This window comes from Pelobates fuscus, chromosome 4 (genome assembly GCF_036172605.1).
Source record: "Pelobates fuscus isolate aPelFus1 chromosome 4, aPelFus1.pri, whole genome shotgun sequence".
In the NCBI taxonomy this organism is placed as follows: Eukaryota; Metazoa; Chordata; class Amphibia; order Anura; family Pelobatidae; genus Pelobates; species Pelobates fuscus.
In genome coordinates this window covers 231028740-231048186 of record NC_086320.1, presented here as the reverse complement: position 1 = coordinate 231048186, position 19447 = coordinate 231028740, and the positions used below count along the sequence as shown (strand labels likewise).

The window sequence follows — 19447 nt, the reverse complement described above, 5'->3', positions numbered from 1 at the left end:
AGAAACCCCCACAGGACAGATGGTTGTAGCCAGGTGCCTACTGTGCCAAAAGGGAAATCTGCTCCTTGTGTGTACATTGTTTTGCGAGCATATAGAAGGAAATGACTAAATCACAGGACTACATGTGACTCATGATTTCAAACATTAGTGGAAAGCCCCAGTATCTCTAATTAGTTTATAAACTGAATTACAAGTCACTTCACTAATGACTTTATTTGCTCTAGCACAATGAATGCTCATTTAAAGACCTTTGGGGATTTTGTTTTGCAAAAGACTTGTTTGAGTGCACTATACCATAGCTGCCTCTTCATGTTTACTAAACAGCTCTGCCTGAGCAGATCTGTGCCATTGTCAGCTCTGATATGGGTGTAGAAAGTTACTCTTGTTGTAAAGTTGCAGTCAGGAACATTGATATATAACATAACTCTTGGGACACAACTTTGCATTGGTAATAAGTGAAGGACTGCATGACATTAATGTAAGGGTTTAAAATCTGTTATGTAGATATTCCCAAAATAATTGGTTCTATTAAAGTAAATAATAGACTTTCTGGGTTACGAAAATAAATTAAATTTCATCAAAATTCATTTGGTCTGCGTTTTAGTCTAAATTTGTCCAATGATTTCTGTTTGTGATTTCCATGTAGACAAATGTAATGCCTAGATCACCTGTGCATCTTTTTGTGTTTTAAATAAATAGATAAATTGTTGAAGTGCTTTATGGTTGAGGAGTATCCAATTTTAACCCCAGTTTTCTATGAAAAATGGAAACCAAATTAGGAACACCCCTCAAACTGTCAATCAAACAGCTAGAGAGATTTGCTGCAGCATCAGTAGAACTAACAGAAGTAGCAGGCGTGCTCTAGTTAAAGCGGCACTGTCATGCCGAATTCCGTTTTTTTTTTAACCCCCCTCCCGCCTCAACTACATCCAATCGACCCCCTAGTCATCCCCAAATGCCCCTATGCCCCCCACATTACCTATTTCTTATTCTTTATTTTCTGCCCCGATCTATATTCAGGGCGCCGCCATCTTTGTGTGGGTAGGTGAAGTCCCTGTGGGACACGTCATCTACCCACACTACACAGACTGTGAGATTCCCGCACATGCCCAGTGAAACACCTGGACATGCGAATGGGAATTTCATCTATTCATTCATTCATTCATCAGACAGACGAATGAATGAATAGAAAAAATCAGACGAACAAACTAACACTGTGTATCAGTGTTAGTTTGTTCGTTCGGTTTATTACAAGGAGGGAGCTACCGGCGTGCAGCTCCCTCCTTGCATTATGTAAAGACAGAAGCGGCAGGGAGCAGTGCTCCCCACCACTTCATTAGCCCCCCAGGTCCTCCCCTCACTCTATGGGGGTCAATATGACCCCCATAATAGCACAAGGGAGATTCAAATCTCCCCGATGCCCCTACTCGCTATACCGCGAGTAGGGGCATGTCCACTAAACAGTGAGCAGCCTGTGGCTGCTCACTGTAAAAAAAAAAAAAAAAAAAAGGTAATAAGGGGGGGACGGGGGACCTACTGTCCTCCCCCGCCGGCCCCCACCCCTGGACGGCGGGTGGGGGCCATAATGGGAATGAGGGGGGACCTACTGTCCTCCCCTCAGGCCCCCACCCCTGGGCGGCGGGTGGGGGCCATAATAGTAATAAGGGGGGGGGACCTACTGTCCTCCCCTCAGGCCCCCACCCCTGGGCGGCGGGTGGGGGCCATAATAGTAATAAGGGGGGGGGGGGACCTACTGTCCTCCCCCCCCCGGCCCCCACCCCTGGGCGGCGGGTGGGGGCCATAATAGTAATAAGGGGGGGGACGGGACCTACTGTCCTCCCCCCCCCGGCCCCCACCCCTGGGCGGCGGGTGGGGGCCATAACAGTAACAAGGGGGGGGGGACCTACTGTCCTCCCCCCCGGCCCCCACCCCTGGCCGGCGGGTGGGGGCCATAATAGTAATAAGGGGGGGGGATCTACTGTCCTCCCCCCCCCGGCCCCCACCCCTGGGCGGCGGGTGGGGGCCATAACGATAATGGGGGGGACCTACTGTCCTCCCCCCGCCCCCACCCCTGGGCGGCGGGTGGGGGCACTAAGTAAATTCCCCCCCCCCCATCAAGGTGACTAGGGGTGCCCAAGCCCCTAGTCACCCACCCCCCACCCAAATAAAAAATGCCCCTACCTACCCCCCTCACCCTAAAAAATAGTGAGGGGGGAATAAAATTGCTAACCTGTAAAGTAAAATTAAACTTACCATTCGACGTCTTCTTTTTTCTAAAATCTTCATTTTTCAGCCCCAAAAAAGGCCAAATAAAAAACCATCATAGCCGTCGAACTAAAAATAAAATAAAAAACCCGAGCGCAAAAAAAAACCCGACGAAAAAGAAAAAACCCGAGCGCACAAAAAAATAATCCATCTTCACCCATGGAGGGCTCCGCGCAGACTGAGCTCCGCAGGGCTGGGCAAGGCTTATAAAGCCTTGCCCCGCCCTGCAATTAGCCTAAGAACACTCTGATTGGTGGGTTTAAGCCAATCAGAGTGCTCTTTGTCATTTTACAAGCGTGGGAAAGTTCTTTGGAACTTTCCCACGCTTGTAAAATGACACAGAGCACTGTGATTGGATGGCTTGAAATCCATCCAATCACAGTGCTCTGTGTCATTTTACAAGCGTGGGAAAGTTCTTTGGAACTTTCCCACGCTTGTAAAATGACACAGAGCACTGTGATTGGATGGATTTCAAGCCATCCAATCACAGTGCTCTGTGTCATTTTACAAGCGTGGGAAAATTCCAAAGAACTTTCCCACGCTTGTAAAATGACACAGAGCACTGTGATTGGATGGATTTCAAGCCATCCAATCACAGTGCTCTGTGTCATTTTACAAGCGTGGGAAAATTCCAAAGAACTTTCCCACGCTTGTAAAATGACACAGAGCACTGTGATTGGATGGATTTCAAGCCATCCAATCACAGTGCTCTGTGTCATTTTACAAGCGTGGGAAAGTTCCAAAGAATTTTCCCACGCTTGTAAAATGACACAGAGCACTGTGATTGGATGGATTTCAAGCCATCCAATCACAGTGCTCTGTGTCATTTTACAAGCGTGGGAAAATTCCAAAGAACTTTCCCACGCTTGTAAAATGACAAAGAGCACTCTGATTGGCTTAAACCCACCAATCAGAGTGTTCTTAGGCTAATTGCAGGGCGGGGCAAGGCTTTATAAGCCTTGCCCCGCCCTGCGGAGCTCAGTCTGCGCGGAGCCCTCCATGGGTGAAGATGGATTATTTTTTTGTGCGCTCGGGTTTTTTCTTTTTCGTCGGGTTTTTTTTTTTGCGCTCGGGTTTTTTATTTTATTTTTAGTTCGACGGCTATGATGGTTTTTTATTTGGCCTTTTTTGGGGCTGAAAAATGAAGATTTTAGAAAAAAGAAGACGTCGAATGGTAAGTTTAATTTTACTTTACAGGTTAGCAATTTTATTCCCCCCTCACTATTTTTTAGGGTGAGGGGGGTAGGTAGGGGCATTTTTTATTTGGGTGGGGGGTGGGTGACTAGGGGCTTGGGCACCCCTAGTCACCTTGATGGGGGGGGGGGGGATTTACTTAGTGCCCCCACCCGCCGCCCAGGGGTGGGGGCCGGGGGGAGGACAGTAGGTCCCCCCCCCTTGTTACTGTTATGGCCCCCACCCGCCGCCCAGGGGTGGGGGCCTGGGGGGGGGAGGACAGTAGGTCCCCCCCCCCTATTACTATTATGGCCCCCACCCGCCGGCCAGGGGTGGGGGCCGGGGGGGAGGACAGTAGGTCCCCCCCTACTACTATTATGGCCCCCACCCGCCGCCCAGGGGTGGGGGCCGGGGGGTGGAGGACAGTAGGTCCCCCCCCTCTCTTATTACCATTATGGCCCCCACCCGCCGGCCAGGGGTGGGGGCCGGGGGGGAGGACAGTAGGTCCCCCCCCCTTGTTACTGTTATGGCCCTCACCCGCCGCCCAGGGGTGGGGGCCTGGGGGGGGAGGACAGTAGGTCCCCCCCCCCCTATTACTATTATGGCCCCCACCCGCTGGCCAGGGGTGGGGGCCGGGGGGGAGGACAGTAGGTCCCCCCCCCTACTACTATTATGGCCCCCACCCGCCGCCCAGGGGTGGGGGCCGGGGGGTGGAGGACAGTAGGTCCCCCCCCCTCTTATTACCATTATGGCCCCCACCCGCCGGCCAGGGGTGGGGGCCGGGGGGGAGGACAGTAGGTCCCCCCCCCCTACTACTATTATGGCCCCCACCCGCCGCCCAGGGGTGGGGGCCGGGGGGGAGGACAGTAGGTCCCCCCCCCCTTTATTAACATTATGGCCCCCACCCGCCGCCCAGGGGTGGGGGCCGGGGGGGGAGGACAGTAGGTCCCCCCCCCTCATTATCTTTATGGCCCCCACCCACCGCTCAGGGGTGGGGGCCGGGGGGGGGGGACAATAGGTCTCCCTCCCTTATTTTACTTAACGGCCCCCACCCGTCATTTAGGGGTGGGGGGCAATATTTTTTTTTTTTTTTTTCTACAGTGAGCAGCCACAGGCTGCTCACTGCTTACTAAACATGCCCCTACTCGCGGTATAGCGAGTAGGGGCATATTATTTACTAATACCAAGTCATTTTTACTTGGTGCTAGTAAATTTGGCTGAAAGACCAGTTTAGGTCTTTCAGCCTTTTAGTAGATAGCTCCCTGATACCGTGGGAATTAGGGAGTTATCTACTAAGCGGCTGCAAGATGCAGCCACAGCAATGAATAGGATCGGAGTTTCATTCATTTGAATGAAATTCCGATACGATCAAAGTACCGAATTGCATCCTAACACCAATGGAGAAACTCTTCTCATTCTGTTAGGATGCAATTCGGCAGTTTTGCCGGCGTTCTGTCTAAGTGACAGGACTTTCGGCAATACTGACAGGAAGCATTGTGGGAACAGGGAGGAAAGCTAGGGATCATGGGAAAATTGCTCTGACCAGCGGAAATGAAGCACACTTTGCTCCTCCGCTGGTCAGAGCTGGTCAAGCGGAGGAATCCCATAAGACAAAGAGTCCCTACTTTGTCTTATGGTTTTAAAGAAAACTAAAGAAGAATGGAAGAAATGAATAACAGATCCCGAGAGAGGGTGAGAAGAGGAAGAGATTGAGGAAAGGTAAGTTTGGCATGACAGTGCCGCTTTAAGTGCTAGCCTCATGCCATACAGGCATCATGTCAGTGATCAGCCTCTGATTAATTCCCTATGAAAATACTGAAAGTATCTTTCAGGGGGAAAAGGGAGGGCTTGCAAAGGCTGCAGTCATAAGAAAATTTTTGCAAGATCTACTCCCAATGAATACATGTATGAAAAAATCATGAATGTATTAATTGGAGGTATATCTAAGAAACAGTGATTTATATGGTTTTCCCATTTGGGCAGTAGACTGTCCCTTTAATTTGCCATATTTGCCATATTTAAAGCATACATTGCAACTGTCGCTTTTTAGGATCTATAGTCCCTATTTTACAACCAAATTCCACTGTCCCTCTTTTCTATCCTAATGTCCTTCTTTGAAGGAGGTCCATAATTGTTAGTGAGTCTCAGTGCATAACAGAGCTCCACACCAATAATACTTAAAGGACCACTATAGTGCCAGGAAAACATACTTGTTTTCCTGGCACTATAGTGCCCTGAGGGTGCCCCCACCCTCAGGGTCCCCCTCCCACCAGGCTCTAGGGGGTGGAAGGGGTTAAACTTACCTCTTTCTCCAGCGCCGGGCGGGGGATTCTCCTCCTCCTCTCCTCCTCCTCGGCTGAATGCGCATGCGCGGCAGGAGCCGCGCGCGCATTCAGACAGTCCATAGGAAAGCATTATCAAAGCTTTCCTATGGACGCTGGCGTCTTCTCACTGTGAAAATCACAGTGAGAAGCGCGGAAGCGCCTCTAGCGGCTGTCAATGAGACAGCCACTAGAGGCTGGATTAACCCTATTATAAACATAGCAGTTTCTCTGAAACTGCTATGTTTATAGAAGAAAGGGTTAATCCTAGCTGGACCTGGCACCCAGACCACTTCATTAAGCTGAAGTGGTCTGGTTGCCTAGAGTGGTCCTTTAAAGTAATTTGCTTTTAAATTGAATTGATTTGAATGTTTTACATTTGGTTTTAAATGTGTTTAGAAATCAGTCTGTATAAATAAGATACATTGTTCTTTTCTAAATTACATTTTACTTAAGCGTAGCTGTAGGCTGTCAGTGGGGACCGGTCACTTAAATGATGACTACAGCACTATAGTGTTAGAATTACATATTTGTGTTCCTATTGCTATAGTGTTCCTCCAAGTGTACCAAATTAGGAAGGAATTTGTGTTTGGTAGATGGCATCCTATTTTTGTATCTTTAAACATAGCAATTCACATAAGGATAACAAATTAGGAATCTATTTTCTAAGCTGCAGAAAGTTTAAAATTAACAAAAGCTGATTTCGACCATTCAGCTGTTTAGCAGGTAGCTACTTAATTTGGTAACCCTATGTGGAATTGCCATATTTAAAAGGTACAAAACTAGGTAGCCATCTGCTAGACAGCAGAAAGACCAAATGTAAGAAAAGGGCTTTTCCTAATATTGATCACTAAGCTCTTTAGTAAATAACTCCCCAAATTAAAATGGTACCCTTATGTGGGAATGCCATATTTAAGAGTGCCAAATTAGAGAGCTGTTTAGCAGATAGCTCTCTTATTTGGTGTTCTTAAATACGACAATCTCACAAAAGAATACCAAGTTACGGAGCTATCTACTAAGCAGCTGAAAGATCAAATTGACGTAAAACACCATAATTTGGTACTGTGACATAGGATTCCAATATTTAAGAATGTCACATTAGGGAGCTATTTGGTAGATAGCTCCATATTTTGGCTACCTTATGTGGGATTGACCAATTTTATAATGAACAACTTGCACATGGTAGAATTTGAAACCCATTGAACAAATGGAAAAATTAGCATATTTGCGTTTGAATTGCGATTCTTCTGAAAATGAATGCCCAAGTCTATCAATTAAACAGTAACTGTAAATCCCTGTACACACTAACAGCACCTACTACTTTTGAAAAAGGATTATTAACAAATAATCAGATGCTGTATTAGCAAATTGACAACACATTTAATGCATGGTAATTGAGACTCATCCTCTAATCTTACACTGAAATATCCTGTTTATACTTAGATACACACATATTCTAAAATGTTTATACACCAGGGTATGACAAAACGGACCAGTCTTTAATAATGTTTTCAAACTGCTTATAATATAACTGCACTACATAAGCTGCAAAGGAGTGTGCTTTCTCAATGTGCTCCAGAAACAGACAGCCTCAGTCTCCTTGTAGTATAACAAGACAGCCTCAGTCTCCTTGTATTATAACAAGACAGCCTCAGTCTCCTTGTAGTATATCAGCTGCAAAACAATCCTAGCTCATGTGCTCGTGCTCTCCTTTCTGGGGAAACCCCATAATTTCCAGAAAATTGCTGGCAGGCATGGAATTGCTCTGCTGGCTCTGAAGCAGATGTTGTGAGTCATGAGCATGTGTTCAACTGGGGAAGCCAGTCATCACATGACATGACATGTCATGACATTAAATCACATGACAAACCAAGGTCTTTGTTTACTAAACATTGAACTATGATGAATTAACTAGAGCAGTGCTTTCCAATCTTTTTTCGCTTGAGTACCCCTTGAAAGCCCATTTCCACAAATTGTGTACGCTTTTCTCTGCCTCATCTCCACTTTTCTCTGTTTCTCCTCTGACCCATGCTCCCCCAGCTTCTCCTCTGACCCAGGCACCCCTGAACCTCCTCTGCCCAAGGCACACTGACACAAATGCAGATACACAGACACACACTGACAAACATGCAGATATACAAACAAACAGATACACATTCAGATACACTGATACAAAAACTGACACAGATTCAGACATTGACACAAATGCGGATGCACATACACACAGATATAAACACTGACATAAATACAGATACCAACACACAATATCGCACAAAGACACAGATACAAACACTTACACAAAAAAAGCATTAATACACATGCAGATGTACAGACACACTTATATACACAAATGTACAGACTTACAGATCCAAACAATGACACACTCACACAGATACAGAGATACAGATACACACACTGACACACATGCAGATACACAGACATAAACACATTAACACACACACAGATACATAGACACAGAGATTCAAACAGTGACACACATACAGTTACACAGATACAAACACTGACACACATACAGTTGCACAGACACACTGATACACACATGCAGATAAATGTCACATGTCTATCGAGTGGCCCTAAGTACATGGGCTATCCGATGGAACCTCAGCCTGCGGTTCACAGCCCGAGCAGTGAAGCTGCAATGCCGCCATTAGCATTTTTTTTTGGGGGGGGGGTTCGGATACTCCCTAGGGTACTGGATTGCTCGCCTGGGGGTAGGCATACAACAGGTAGGGAACCCCTGAAGTAGAGGGTTGAAAATATAAGTCTAAACAGGGATTAATCTCCAAAATGCAGAAAAAGAAAAAGCACCTTAAATGTGGACGTGAGCGTCAGAACTGGACCATGGAGCAAAGGAAGAAGGTTGCCTGGTCTGGTGAACCACATTTTCTTTTAGATTAGTTGGATGGCCGGTGGTGTATGTGTCATTTATGTGGGGAATCTTGGGTCTGCTGGGAAACCTTGGCTCCTGGCAGTCATGTGGATGTTACTTTGACAAGTACCACCTGCCTAGAGATTTTTGAATACCACGTACACTCTTTCACGATAATGGTGTTCCCATGACAAAGAGTTCAAGGTGTTGCCTTGGCCTCTAAATTCCCAAGGTCTGAATCTGATTGAGCATCTGTGGGATGTGCTGGAACAACAAATCCGAGCCATGGAGGCCCCACCTCGCAACTTACAGGACTTAAAGGATTGGCAGCTATTGTCTTCTTGCCTTAAACCACAGGACACATTCAGAGAGGTCTTGTGGAGTCCATGCCTCAATACATCAGAGCAGTTTTGGCAGCACGAGGGGGACATACCCAATAGTAGGAAGGCGGTTTTAGTGTATAATAGGACAACACTAAGTGATTCATACTATATAACAACTCCCGTTGCTATATTATCAATTATAGGAGGGTGAGTAATTTGCAAATAATCCTTCAAACTCCATATTCCTGTACCCTAAACAATCTATGTTCTCTAAACCTAAATTGAACCCCTCCCAAAACTTACCATAGAGTTTTTAAGCACTAAAAGCCAAAACATTAAACAAAACCATTTACCTCAATCCTAGATTTAAATACTGTAAAAAATGAAACATTGTACCAAATACAAAACCAATAATTCTTAACACTTGTTATAACCAAAATGTCCCCTCAAGCTTTTAATCCTTCTAACACAAAATACGTTATATAATCCAACTCTGATATTAACCCTTCTCTAACCTTAAGAAGATAGGTGCCATTGAATGTCAAATCTGAGTTATGAACACTTGAAAGCTTTAAATACGTTATTTGAGTGAATGGTTTTTGCGGTTTAGTTTAACGAAGATTGGTTGCAGAAATTCATTAGAAAATATCTCTCATTATATATACACTTTTTGTCTAAGTACAAGCCGATGATAAAAAAGTATTTCTACTTTGCACCGTCATGTGTTTTTGTTTTTGTCATGTGTTTTTGGTTTTTGTCATGTGTTTTTGTTTTTGTCATGTGTTTTTGGTTTTTGTCATGTGTTTTTGGTTTTTGTCATGTGTTTTTGGTTTTTGTCATGTGTTTTTGTTTTTGTCATGTGTTTTTGTACAATGTAATGATAAGTGCTTCCACAATTTGTTATGTCCCAATGAGAAGTGCTTTGGTTTGGAGTGTTCTTTTAATTCCTGTTACACAGATTGTTTATTTGAATGATACATACACCTTACTTAAATAAACATATTTTGTAATTCATGTCTCTGGTCTTTGCTTTCTTTATTAATTATTTGTTGATATATTTTGAGATAGACAATTGGTATGATTTTGTAGTATGGATAGAGCTGCTACTTGTTAATGTTAACAATACCCATTTTAACGATTTGCAGCTTGTTGGTATCACTTGCATTCACTAAGCTGAGAATTTTAAGGAATTCAAAGTACATTTAAAATTTTACGCCCAAAAATTGTAGTTTGATTATACTTTTATCTTTAATTTGATATCACTTTTAGGTTATTCACTAAGTGAGGATTCAAATTAAATATTTTTTTGAATTATCAGTTCAGTAAATAACCCTGCTTGAATTTCCAAAAATTCTCACTTTAGTGAATAACCCAGATTATGATAAGATTATTAAGCCCTTAATTGGGAAATATTAATATTATACCTCTGGATATTTGTAAAACTGGCATAAATCAAAGGTTCCTGTTGGTTAATTAGTCTGATCCTAATATATTTATGTATAAGACGTGTTCTAGTGGTAAGATCTACACTTTATATTATATACAGTTTGTAAATGGAAGTAGGTTCATATAATTTGTAATAGCATGGTTAGTTCCATAATCCATTATAACCCTCATTTAACGATATTGAGAAATATAGAGAGGCAGTGAAATTATTCTCATGAATCCCCTATTAAGCCTGTATAGAATACTAAATGTCACACTTATTCTCTTACACATGTTACACATTGTACTTACGCTTCTGTCTGCAAAGCACAAAGTGCATTCTCTACTACTGTGTCTGAAATGTCCCCATCGATTTTAGCCAAATACTTGTACAGGAAAGTGAACGTCTTAAAAGGAATGCGAGCAGCACCACCTTCTGGATCTTCTGTAAGAATTTCACAGGCATGCTTCAAAGCAGAAGTTATACTCTATATGAGAGAACAAAAGAACAAAATAGTGTTGACCTCCACAGTATTGTCAGAATAGGCTTCATCATACTAACTCAGATGTCTTGCGTTATAATTCAGGAAATATACCAACAAATGCACACTCGCAACTTGTCAGGCTGTTTTACATAATATACATTATATGGACATTCTTAATAATTATTGAGTTCAGGAGTCTCAGCATCACACACTGCAAGAGCGGTCACATGGCCGCAATAGGCGTCCATACTGCTGCCTCCAGGGGAACTGCCTGTCATACTAAGTTACTAAGTGTATTTTTATATTAACATATACATATATTAACATATACATATATTAATATAAAAATACACGTAGAATTAAATTACACACGTGTGTGTGTGTATATATATATATATATATATATATATATATATATATAATTATATATATATATTGTGTGTAAATATATATATTATTATAACATATAAATAAGTAAATAAAATAAATATAAAAATAGAAAATAAATTTTATATATATATATATATGTATATATATATATATATATATATATATATATATATGTATGTAACTTTATTCTAACTGTATTTTGATATAAATATATATATATATATCAAAATACACAGAATGAAAATAAATATATATAAATAAAAATAATACGATATATATATATATATATATATATATATATCCATATACATAATTGCATAGATAATTTCATAAATATACACTTAGACTTCAAATATATAAATATGTATCTAGATTTAAATTCTATGTGCTATTTATGTAATATTTTTCTATAATTAAGTAATTTTATTGATTGCACTTTGAGGGCTGTCTGACAACCCAGGCCGAAAGTCCAGATAATTTAATTTGCTAGCACTGTATTTAACCCTGTAACTTTCTATTACACCCTAAAACCTGTACATGGTGGGTACTGTTTTACTCGAGATACTTCGCTGAACACAAATATTATGTTTTACTGTTTTGAAACACTATCATAGCGATGATATTGTCAGTGAAAATGAAATAATTTTGAATTTTTCAAACACACATCCGGCACTTTCATGGATGATATCATTGTTATAATAAGTTTTACTGTTTTGAAACACTAATATTTGTGTTCAGCGAAGTCTCCCAAGTATAACAGTAACCCCCCATGTACAGGTTTTATAGTATTTTTGAACATTATGGGTAAAATATATGGCTTAATTTTCAGTTTTTTCACATTGAAATTTGCCAGATTGGTTATGTTGCTTTTGAGAGCGCATGGTAGCCCAGGAATGAGAATTACCTGATGATGGCATACCATTTGCAAAAGAAGACAACCCAAACTATTGCAAATGGGGTATGTTCATTATTTTTTAGTAGCCAAATTAACTACTAAAAAGTAACTGGCCAAAGTTAGCATTCATGATTGTTTTTTTTTGCATTTTTAACACACAAACAAATATAAATGCTAACTTTGGCCAATGTTTGTGACTAAGTGGCTACTAAAAGACTAGACATACCACATATTGAATACCCTGGGTTTGAAACAAATATGTACATGTGAGGTGTGATTCAGAGATTTTTGACAGATAACCAGTGATGTATCCTGGTTTTGTGCTGCCCTAGGCATTACAAAACTCAGGCGCCCCCACCACGCGCAACCCCACCCTTTCTCCCTGCCCCGCCTTCTAAATACACACACATTCACTGACAGACATGCATACACTAGCTAGTATAAACAGACATACACACTCACTAACAGACACATACAGTCACTAGCAGACACACACATTCACTAACAGACACACATACACTCTCACTAACAGACACACACATAGTAACACACTCCCTAACATACACACACTCACTAAGAGATACACACACACACACACACAATAACAGACACACACACACTCACTAACAGACACACACACACACACACACTAACAGACACACACACACACACACACTAACAGACAAACACACACTCACTAACAGACAAATACACACTCACTAACAGACACACACACACTCACTAACAAAAACACACACACTGGCTCCCGGCATCACTCGGCGGCGCGCGAAGGAGCTGAGCAGAGAGCTCAGGGGAAAGTGCTCCCTCGCCAGCGCCGCCCGCCCGCCCGCCCGACCGGATTTTTACTTAGTCGCAAGTCTAACAAGACATTTGCTCTGGGCATTTGGGGGCAGCTTTTTTTTGCCGCCCCCTGGAAAGTGCCGCCCAAGGCAAATGCCTTGTTTGCCTCGCAGCTAATATGTCCCTGCAGATAACAGTGTTACAATGTCATTGTTGATACTTTTAAAAAATATATATATTGAAACAGCAATATTTGGGTACAGTAAATGAGTAAGAGGAAAATACAGCTAAACTCAAACACTGCAGAAATGTGAAAAAACAGCCCTGGTCCTTAATGGTAAGAAAATGTAAAAACGGTGTGGTCACTAAGGGGTTAAAAATAGAGGATAAGGCCATAGTCCTGGAAATCACTGCAGCTGCAAGTGATGATGAATGTATAGGTATTCCTTACTACTGCAGTCTCTCTTTAGCTCTCTCCCCAGCTCTGCTCACATGTCATTTAGAAAGAATAGAAAAAAAATAGGAAAGGTGAAAGCTTTGGGACCTACCACGGTTGCAGGGGTCGCCACTTGACAATGCCGATCACTCCAGAGGATCCGGCCGCAGCCACGACCCCAGCGATTGTGGGTGGCCTGCATAGCTTCTGGGCCAGTTCACAGTCACAGGGGCTGGGGGGTTGGGAATGACACACATGGGGGGTCTGGGAGAGAAATTAGATGCATGGAGGGGCTAGGGAATAATTAGATGCATGGAGGGGCTGGGGGGGATTGAGAGCTACATAGGGGCTGGGGGAGAAACGAGGGGTTATGGGGGAGGGAATGAGTCATAAGGAGGGGCTGGAAGGGATGAGACACGTGGTTGCTAGGGAGGAAAGAGACGCATGGAGGGGCTATGGGGAAGGGAATGAGACGCATTGAGGGGCCAGGGAAGAATGAGATGCATGGAAGGGCTATGGGGGAGGGAATTAGTCGTGTGGATGGGGTGGGGGGTTGAGACACATGGTGGGCCCAAGGGCAGTTTTCGCTCTGGGGCCCAGTGATTTCTAGTTACGCCTCTGGGTGGAGGGGTATGTTTATATGTCAACCATGAGTGGAAGCCAAATATTATGCACGTAATATGGGAGAAGAAAAATTGGGAAATTGTGGATGCTTTATGTGTAGACGTCGGCTTCGGGCAAAAGAGGGGAAATCAATTATTAGTTGGAATATGTTATAAACCACCTAATATTGATACTGATGAGGATTAATAAATGTGCAGCTTTCCTGCTTTGTTTTAGGAAACAAATTAGAAAAGTTGCACATCTGCGTAACACTTCAATTACCAAGACATAAAGAGGGACTAGTACATCACCAAGAGAAATCAAAATGTTTTGAACCTGTTAAATGACACCTAAATGTCACAACTGATAGAAGCACCAACTAGAAAGGGATTCTTGTCTGGATCTGATTATAACAAACCATGCTGATTTTCTGATTGTCAATATTCAAGTTTTTATTTTATTCAACTGGCATAAAATCTTTATTGAAAAAAAAAAAAAAGAAGGAATATCTTCAAACAAATTACAGAAAATAACTGAATTGCATACTACAAAGAAAGATGATCTGTATAATATAGATAGATTGATCATGGTGTTGCAGTGGATGACTGGATGTAATATCCTTGGATTTTCCAAAGCCATTTGATACAATTCCACAAAACAGGTTAGCGTTTAAATGAAACGAAGTCTAGATGAAATTCTTGTTCTTGGAGAGAACATTGGCTTAAAGATAGAGTACAGAGAGTTGTCAAAGTCGTTTCAAAGAATTGAAAATCATTTTCCAGTGTTTAAGGATGACACAAAAATAGTAAAGGCAATACACTGTGAGCAGGATATTACTTCTCAGCAGCATACACCCTAAATGGTGTACTCTCCAAGCAGGGAAGAATGTAGTGGCACGGGGAGGGACAACTTTGATCTCCCTTTCCCGCAGCTCTATAGAAATACTTATGCACAGTATGGGGGCTAAGCCCCTTACAAGTATAATGCCTGTACCCCCTTGATCTTTATGTACTCCCCGAGCAGTTTGGGCTCCTCAAGACTGCCAGGCCCAAGACATGATTATCACACCCTAATGGCAGATCTGACTACCATATTGGGGTCGAGATGGAATTGTTTCCTTGTTTGTTGCAAAATTGGAAAGTGCTTTAGACTGGGTTGATGGCCTTCTTTTTTTTATCAACTGCAGAAACAAATATGAAAAAAGCCAAACTTGATGGATGTAAGTCGTTTTTCAGCCCGTGTAACTACGCAATAGAGATTTAAAATGTCATTGTTATCATCCTTATGGATATATAGAAAATAATGTTCACAATAATTGGAAATTGCAAAATACTGTAAACTGGTTTGCTTTCAGAAACCTTGAAGGTATCACAATATTTAATGCACTGGGATTGTATCAAGTCTCCAGGAGTAGATATGAATAGCTTTCTAAATTCATTTATGGTTATCAAAGATGGCATGTATCCTGCTGACAAACTGCAAACTCCTATTTCAACAGCTAAATATAATGCTGACAGCTCTAACTGATACCAGGAGGCTCATGATACACCTGTGGAAATCTTTTTCATCAGGAGCCATCTGGAAAATGCCTTCTGACAACTTAGATCAGATAATTTGGTGACATTCCTCTTACTGACCTTGATGAAGCATTTGCCTTTATAATGAGTTCCGAGTTTCAGCAAAGGAATTGTTGGGACAAAGGACTTTATGAAGGTCCTGTTACAATGCAGCATATTAACATTGCTTATAGATGTCAGACTTGATCCTTTGAGACCAGCACATTAGGCAGAGCTTGGTTTTACAGGAGTAAAGTGATTTTCTGATATACAGTAAAATAAGAAAGATTGATAGTTCCAGTAAGTAATTTACTCTATGGTTCCCTGCCTGTGCTTACACTATTAACCGAATACATGTTACTCAGAAAAATTAGTAATGTAGGCATTTCAGCTGGCATTGAGGTCTATATAATTGTAAATGGGGCAGACATCTGGCACAAAATACTTTTTTACAGTAAAATTATGGATTTAAGCCATTATATTGCTCCAAATGAAATGCCTTTGAGTGCAATCTCATTGCCTGCTAACAAACTCCAGCACAACTTGTTATTATTGGGCTTGACTGGACACAGTACACCATTTACTAGTAATGTCCAGTTAGTAAGTAAAGGTGTTCCTTTGGTTTGGTCAATATTTAAGAAATTAGAAACGGTATTTATAGTGGGTGACCTTTCATCTTCTGAAAATGCTTTTAAATTATTTGATATTTGGCTTGCCATTTTAGACTATGTTGTCGTGCGCAAGCATGTGCACAGCTGAAGCACTAAAGACTGTGAACAGATCATTTATACTAGGGTCAAAAGAAGAGGCAGGCAAATGTCCTCAATGTAATTCTATCTGCAGAAACCACTTGGAGTTGCTTTAAGTAGTCTATAGACACTGTTGGCACCCAGACCACTTCATCTCATTGAAGTGGTCTGGGTTCAGTGCCCCTGTCTGTTTAACCCTGTAATGTAAAACACTGAAGTTTCTGAGAAACTGCAATAATTACATCACTGTGTTAGCTAACTAACCACTAGAGGTGCTTCCTGCTGCTTCACAAGGTTTAACTCTGTGAAACGACATCCAGCATGAGGATGTCCAGTGTCTTAAAAATGCCAATAAGAATGTCACTGCTTTGAGAGGGGGAAGGCCTAATGCGCACTTGGCACTCACTGCGCATGCACACTAGCTTCCTCTATTGGAGAGATAGCAGGAGGAGTACACCTTGGTGCTGGAGTCAGGTAAGTGAAAACAAGAGTTGTTAACTCTTTCATGATACCCTTAGTAAGTGTATTTATTAGACACTTATTATAACGGATCACCTGGCACCCCAACTGGGCACCTCCGTTGACTGACGCTTCCTAGCTGACGCCGAGGACCATAAGCACCGCACCAGACACAACAACCACCACAGACTCCACAACCGCCGTAGCTTAACTGGAGTCTTGCCGTCTTCCTACCAACCTGGATCAGCCTCTGTCCTCCAGGACTGTGTGGGAAAGACCTCTCCTCCAGGAGAGCGTATCAGGAACAGCTCTTAAAAGAGCTAAGTGATTAGAGCTCAGGGGAGTATACAAAGTATAGCAATCCCCAGTGTGATTATAGCAGTTCCCCTCCAATCACGAGACAAGACTACGTGTTGAGGGTCAAACAGGAACAGAATTAACTGAGTGTTTATTGTCTCTTTTATACAGGTTTTCCCACAAGGTTACCATCCATGTGGACCTTGTGGTACACAGGACACAAGGTTACAAAGCCAATCAAAACACTCTCGTACAGTTGTGCACTCACAGATAATGTACACAAACCCTCCCCTCTGCCTGTGATGCAATTAACAAACATAATGGACTAACTCAATTACCCACAGGCAGAAAACACATTTTTCACAAAACACAGAAAACACCCCAAAACACCACATATCCCCTCAAATTACATCCTGGGTAGCCCTGATCTGGGTGAACAACATATCCAAAAATCACCCAGATCAGAGCAGGGGTTCAAAAGTTTTGTGGAAGTCATATTTGACCGACTGCAAGCATGGCTTTCATGCCCAAAACAGTCCACCTCTACCCTGGAGATAATTGGCTTAAGTGGCTGTGGTAAGCTAATTATCTCCAGTAACAAAAACTGTCACAAAAACCACACAAAAATACTTAACTCCCATAATACAATGATACCTTGGATATGAGCGTTCAATATGTCCGAAAAGCGCTCAGATCTCACCAATACAGTTGGATCGCCATGGGGCCAAACAACAGCAAGGGCTGATGAGAGATTGAGGAGGGACAAAGCAGCCAGTCTCAACCGGTCTGGCAGTGTCCCTGGTACAACGCCCTGCTGGGGAACAATGGACAGGAAAAGGGGCAGAAAAAGTGTTTTAAAATCCAATAAGTCACAGGGGCCATAATCACAGGGCAAAAGACTAGCCATTAGTCCTCTCCAAGAACAAGTGGCAAAGGGCACTTCGTCACACTTATGTTGGGCACCTCTCACTTTAAATCTCTAGTACAAAACAGAGTGCTGTCCTCTGGATGGTATTCATATAGACTCAAAGTATGTCTCTCAATGACTGGGTGACTCAAAAATGACACAGTTACTTGGAAATCATTACTAACTATTTCTATGTCACATGTACCTTTCTATATTTATAAAAAAAAATCCTTAAAATAACCTGGGTAGGTTTCTGTGCGTGACTGGGAAATCCCCAAACAAGCTGTAAACTCACTGCAAATAGAATGCTAAAGGGCTCTATTATTATTGTCAGAAACAACCGTGTGAATTTCCATTTTTGATACAATGTCTCTCTTACCAATAAGATCAAATTCTCAACTTTTTTCACATGTATCTAAATATCCTTAATCAACTGTAACATATACTCTAATCTAATCTATTTAAACCTGGGAATTCAATTTTAACAATGTGGTTTCCCTTTGTCTAATAGTTGAAATATCAAAATATTTAAAATTTGAGATTCTTTGGTTCCTCTTTTAAACACCATAAATCACTATTTGTCTTCTATGTGATATTGTATGTATGGCATAGTGTTTTACAATAAAGTATTTTTGGTTTTATTAGTTCTGTCTAATAAATGATTATTTTATTTGGGGTGGTAACGATCTAAGATTTGATCTCCCTTGTGGTGACATCATCTCTTATCTTTTTCTTTGTATCCAACAGCATCTTCCTCATGTTGGGGGTGTGGTCAAGAGGAAGGTTCCATGATTCATACGTGGTGGAACTGTTCTCGGATTGAATCTTTTTTGGAGGCCCTCACACAGTTACTGAGGTGACCAGTCTTATAATTACCTTTTACTCCTTTAATATATATACTATTGGGGTTTTCATTGAAATACTAAAAAAAAATCTCTACACAGCCCAATATAGCTATATGCCATATATACACCAACAAAAACATTTCCTAAGACATGGTCACTGTAGTGAGCATGGAGATCAGTTGAAAATACTGGTGGTGGCTTAAAAGTTTTGCTTGTAGGGTGAGGTGGAGGAATAGGAGAGAGAATTATGAGTTATGGTGTTTATGCATATAATTCTGAATTATGTCCTTAAAGGACCACTATAGTGCCAGGAAAACATACTCGTTTTCCTGGCACTATAGTGCCCTGAGGGTGCCCCCACCCTCAGGGACCCCCTCCCGCCGGGCTCTGGGGAGAGGAAAGTGGTTAAAACTTACCTTTCTCCAGTGCCGGGCGGGGAGCTTCTCCTCCGATCCTCATCCTCTCCTCCCATTCGGCTGAATGCGCACGCGCGGCAAGAGCTGCGCGCGCATTCAGCCGGTCTCATAGGAAAGCATTATCAATGCTTTCCTATGGACGCTTGCGTGCTCTCACTGTGATTTTCACAGTGAGAATCACGCGAGCGCCTCTAGCGGCTGTCAATGAGAC

The 19447-nt window shown here is 42.2% G+C and overlaps 1 protein-coding gene across 1 annotated transcript in view; it reads right to left on the bottom strand.

The window, feature by feature from the left end:
* Window positions 1-19447, bottom strand: part of ROPN1L (rhophilin associated tail protein 1 like) — a 44157-nt gene that overhangs the window by 7322 nt on the left and 17388 nt on the right. The window contains exon 5 of the mRNA XM_063450604.1: window positions 10710-10885. Coding sequence (XP_063306674.1) covers window positions 10710-10885 — 176 coding nt within the window. The remainder of the gene's footprint in view (window positions 1-10709; window positions 10886-19447) is intronic.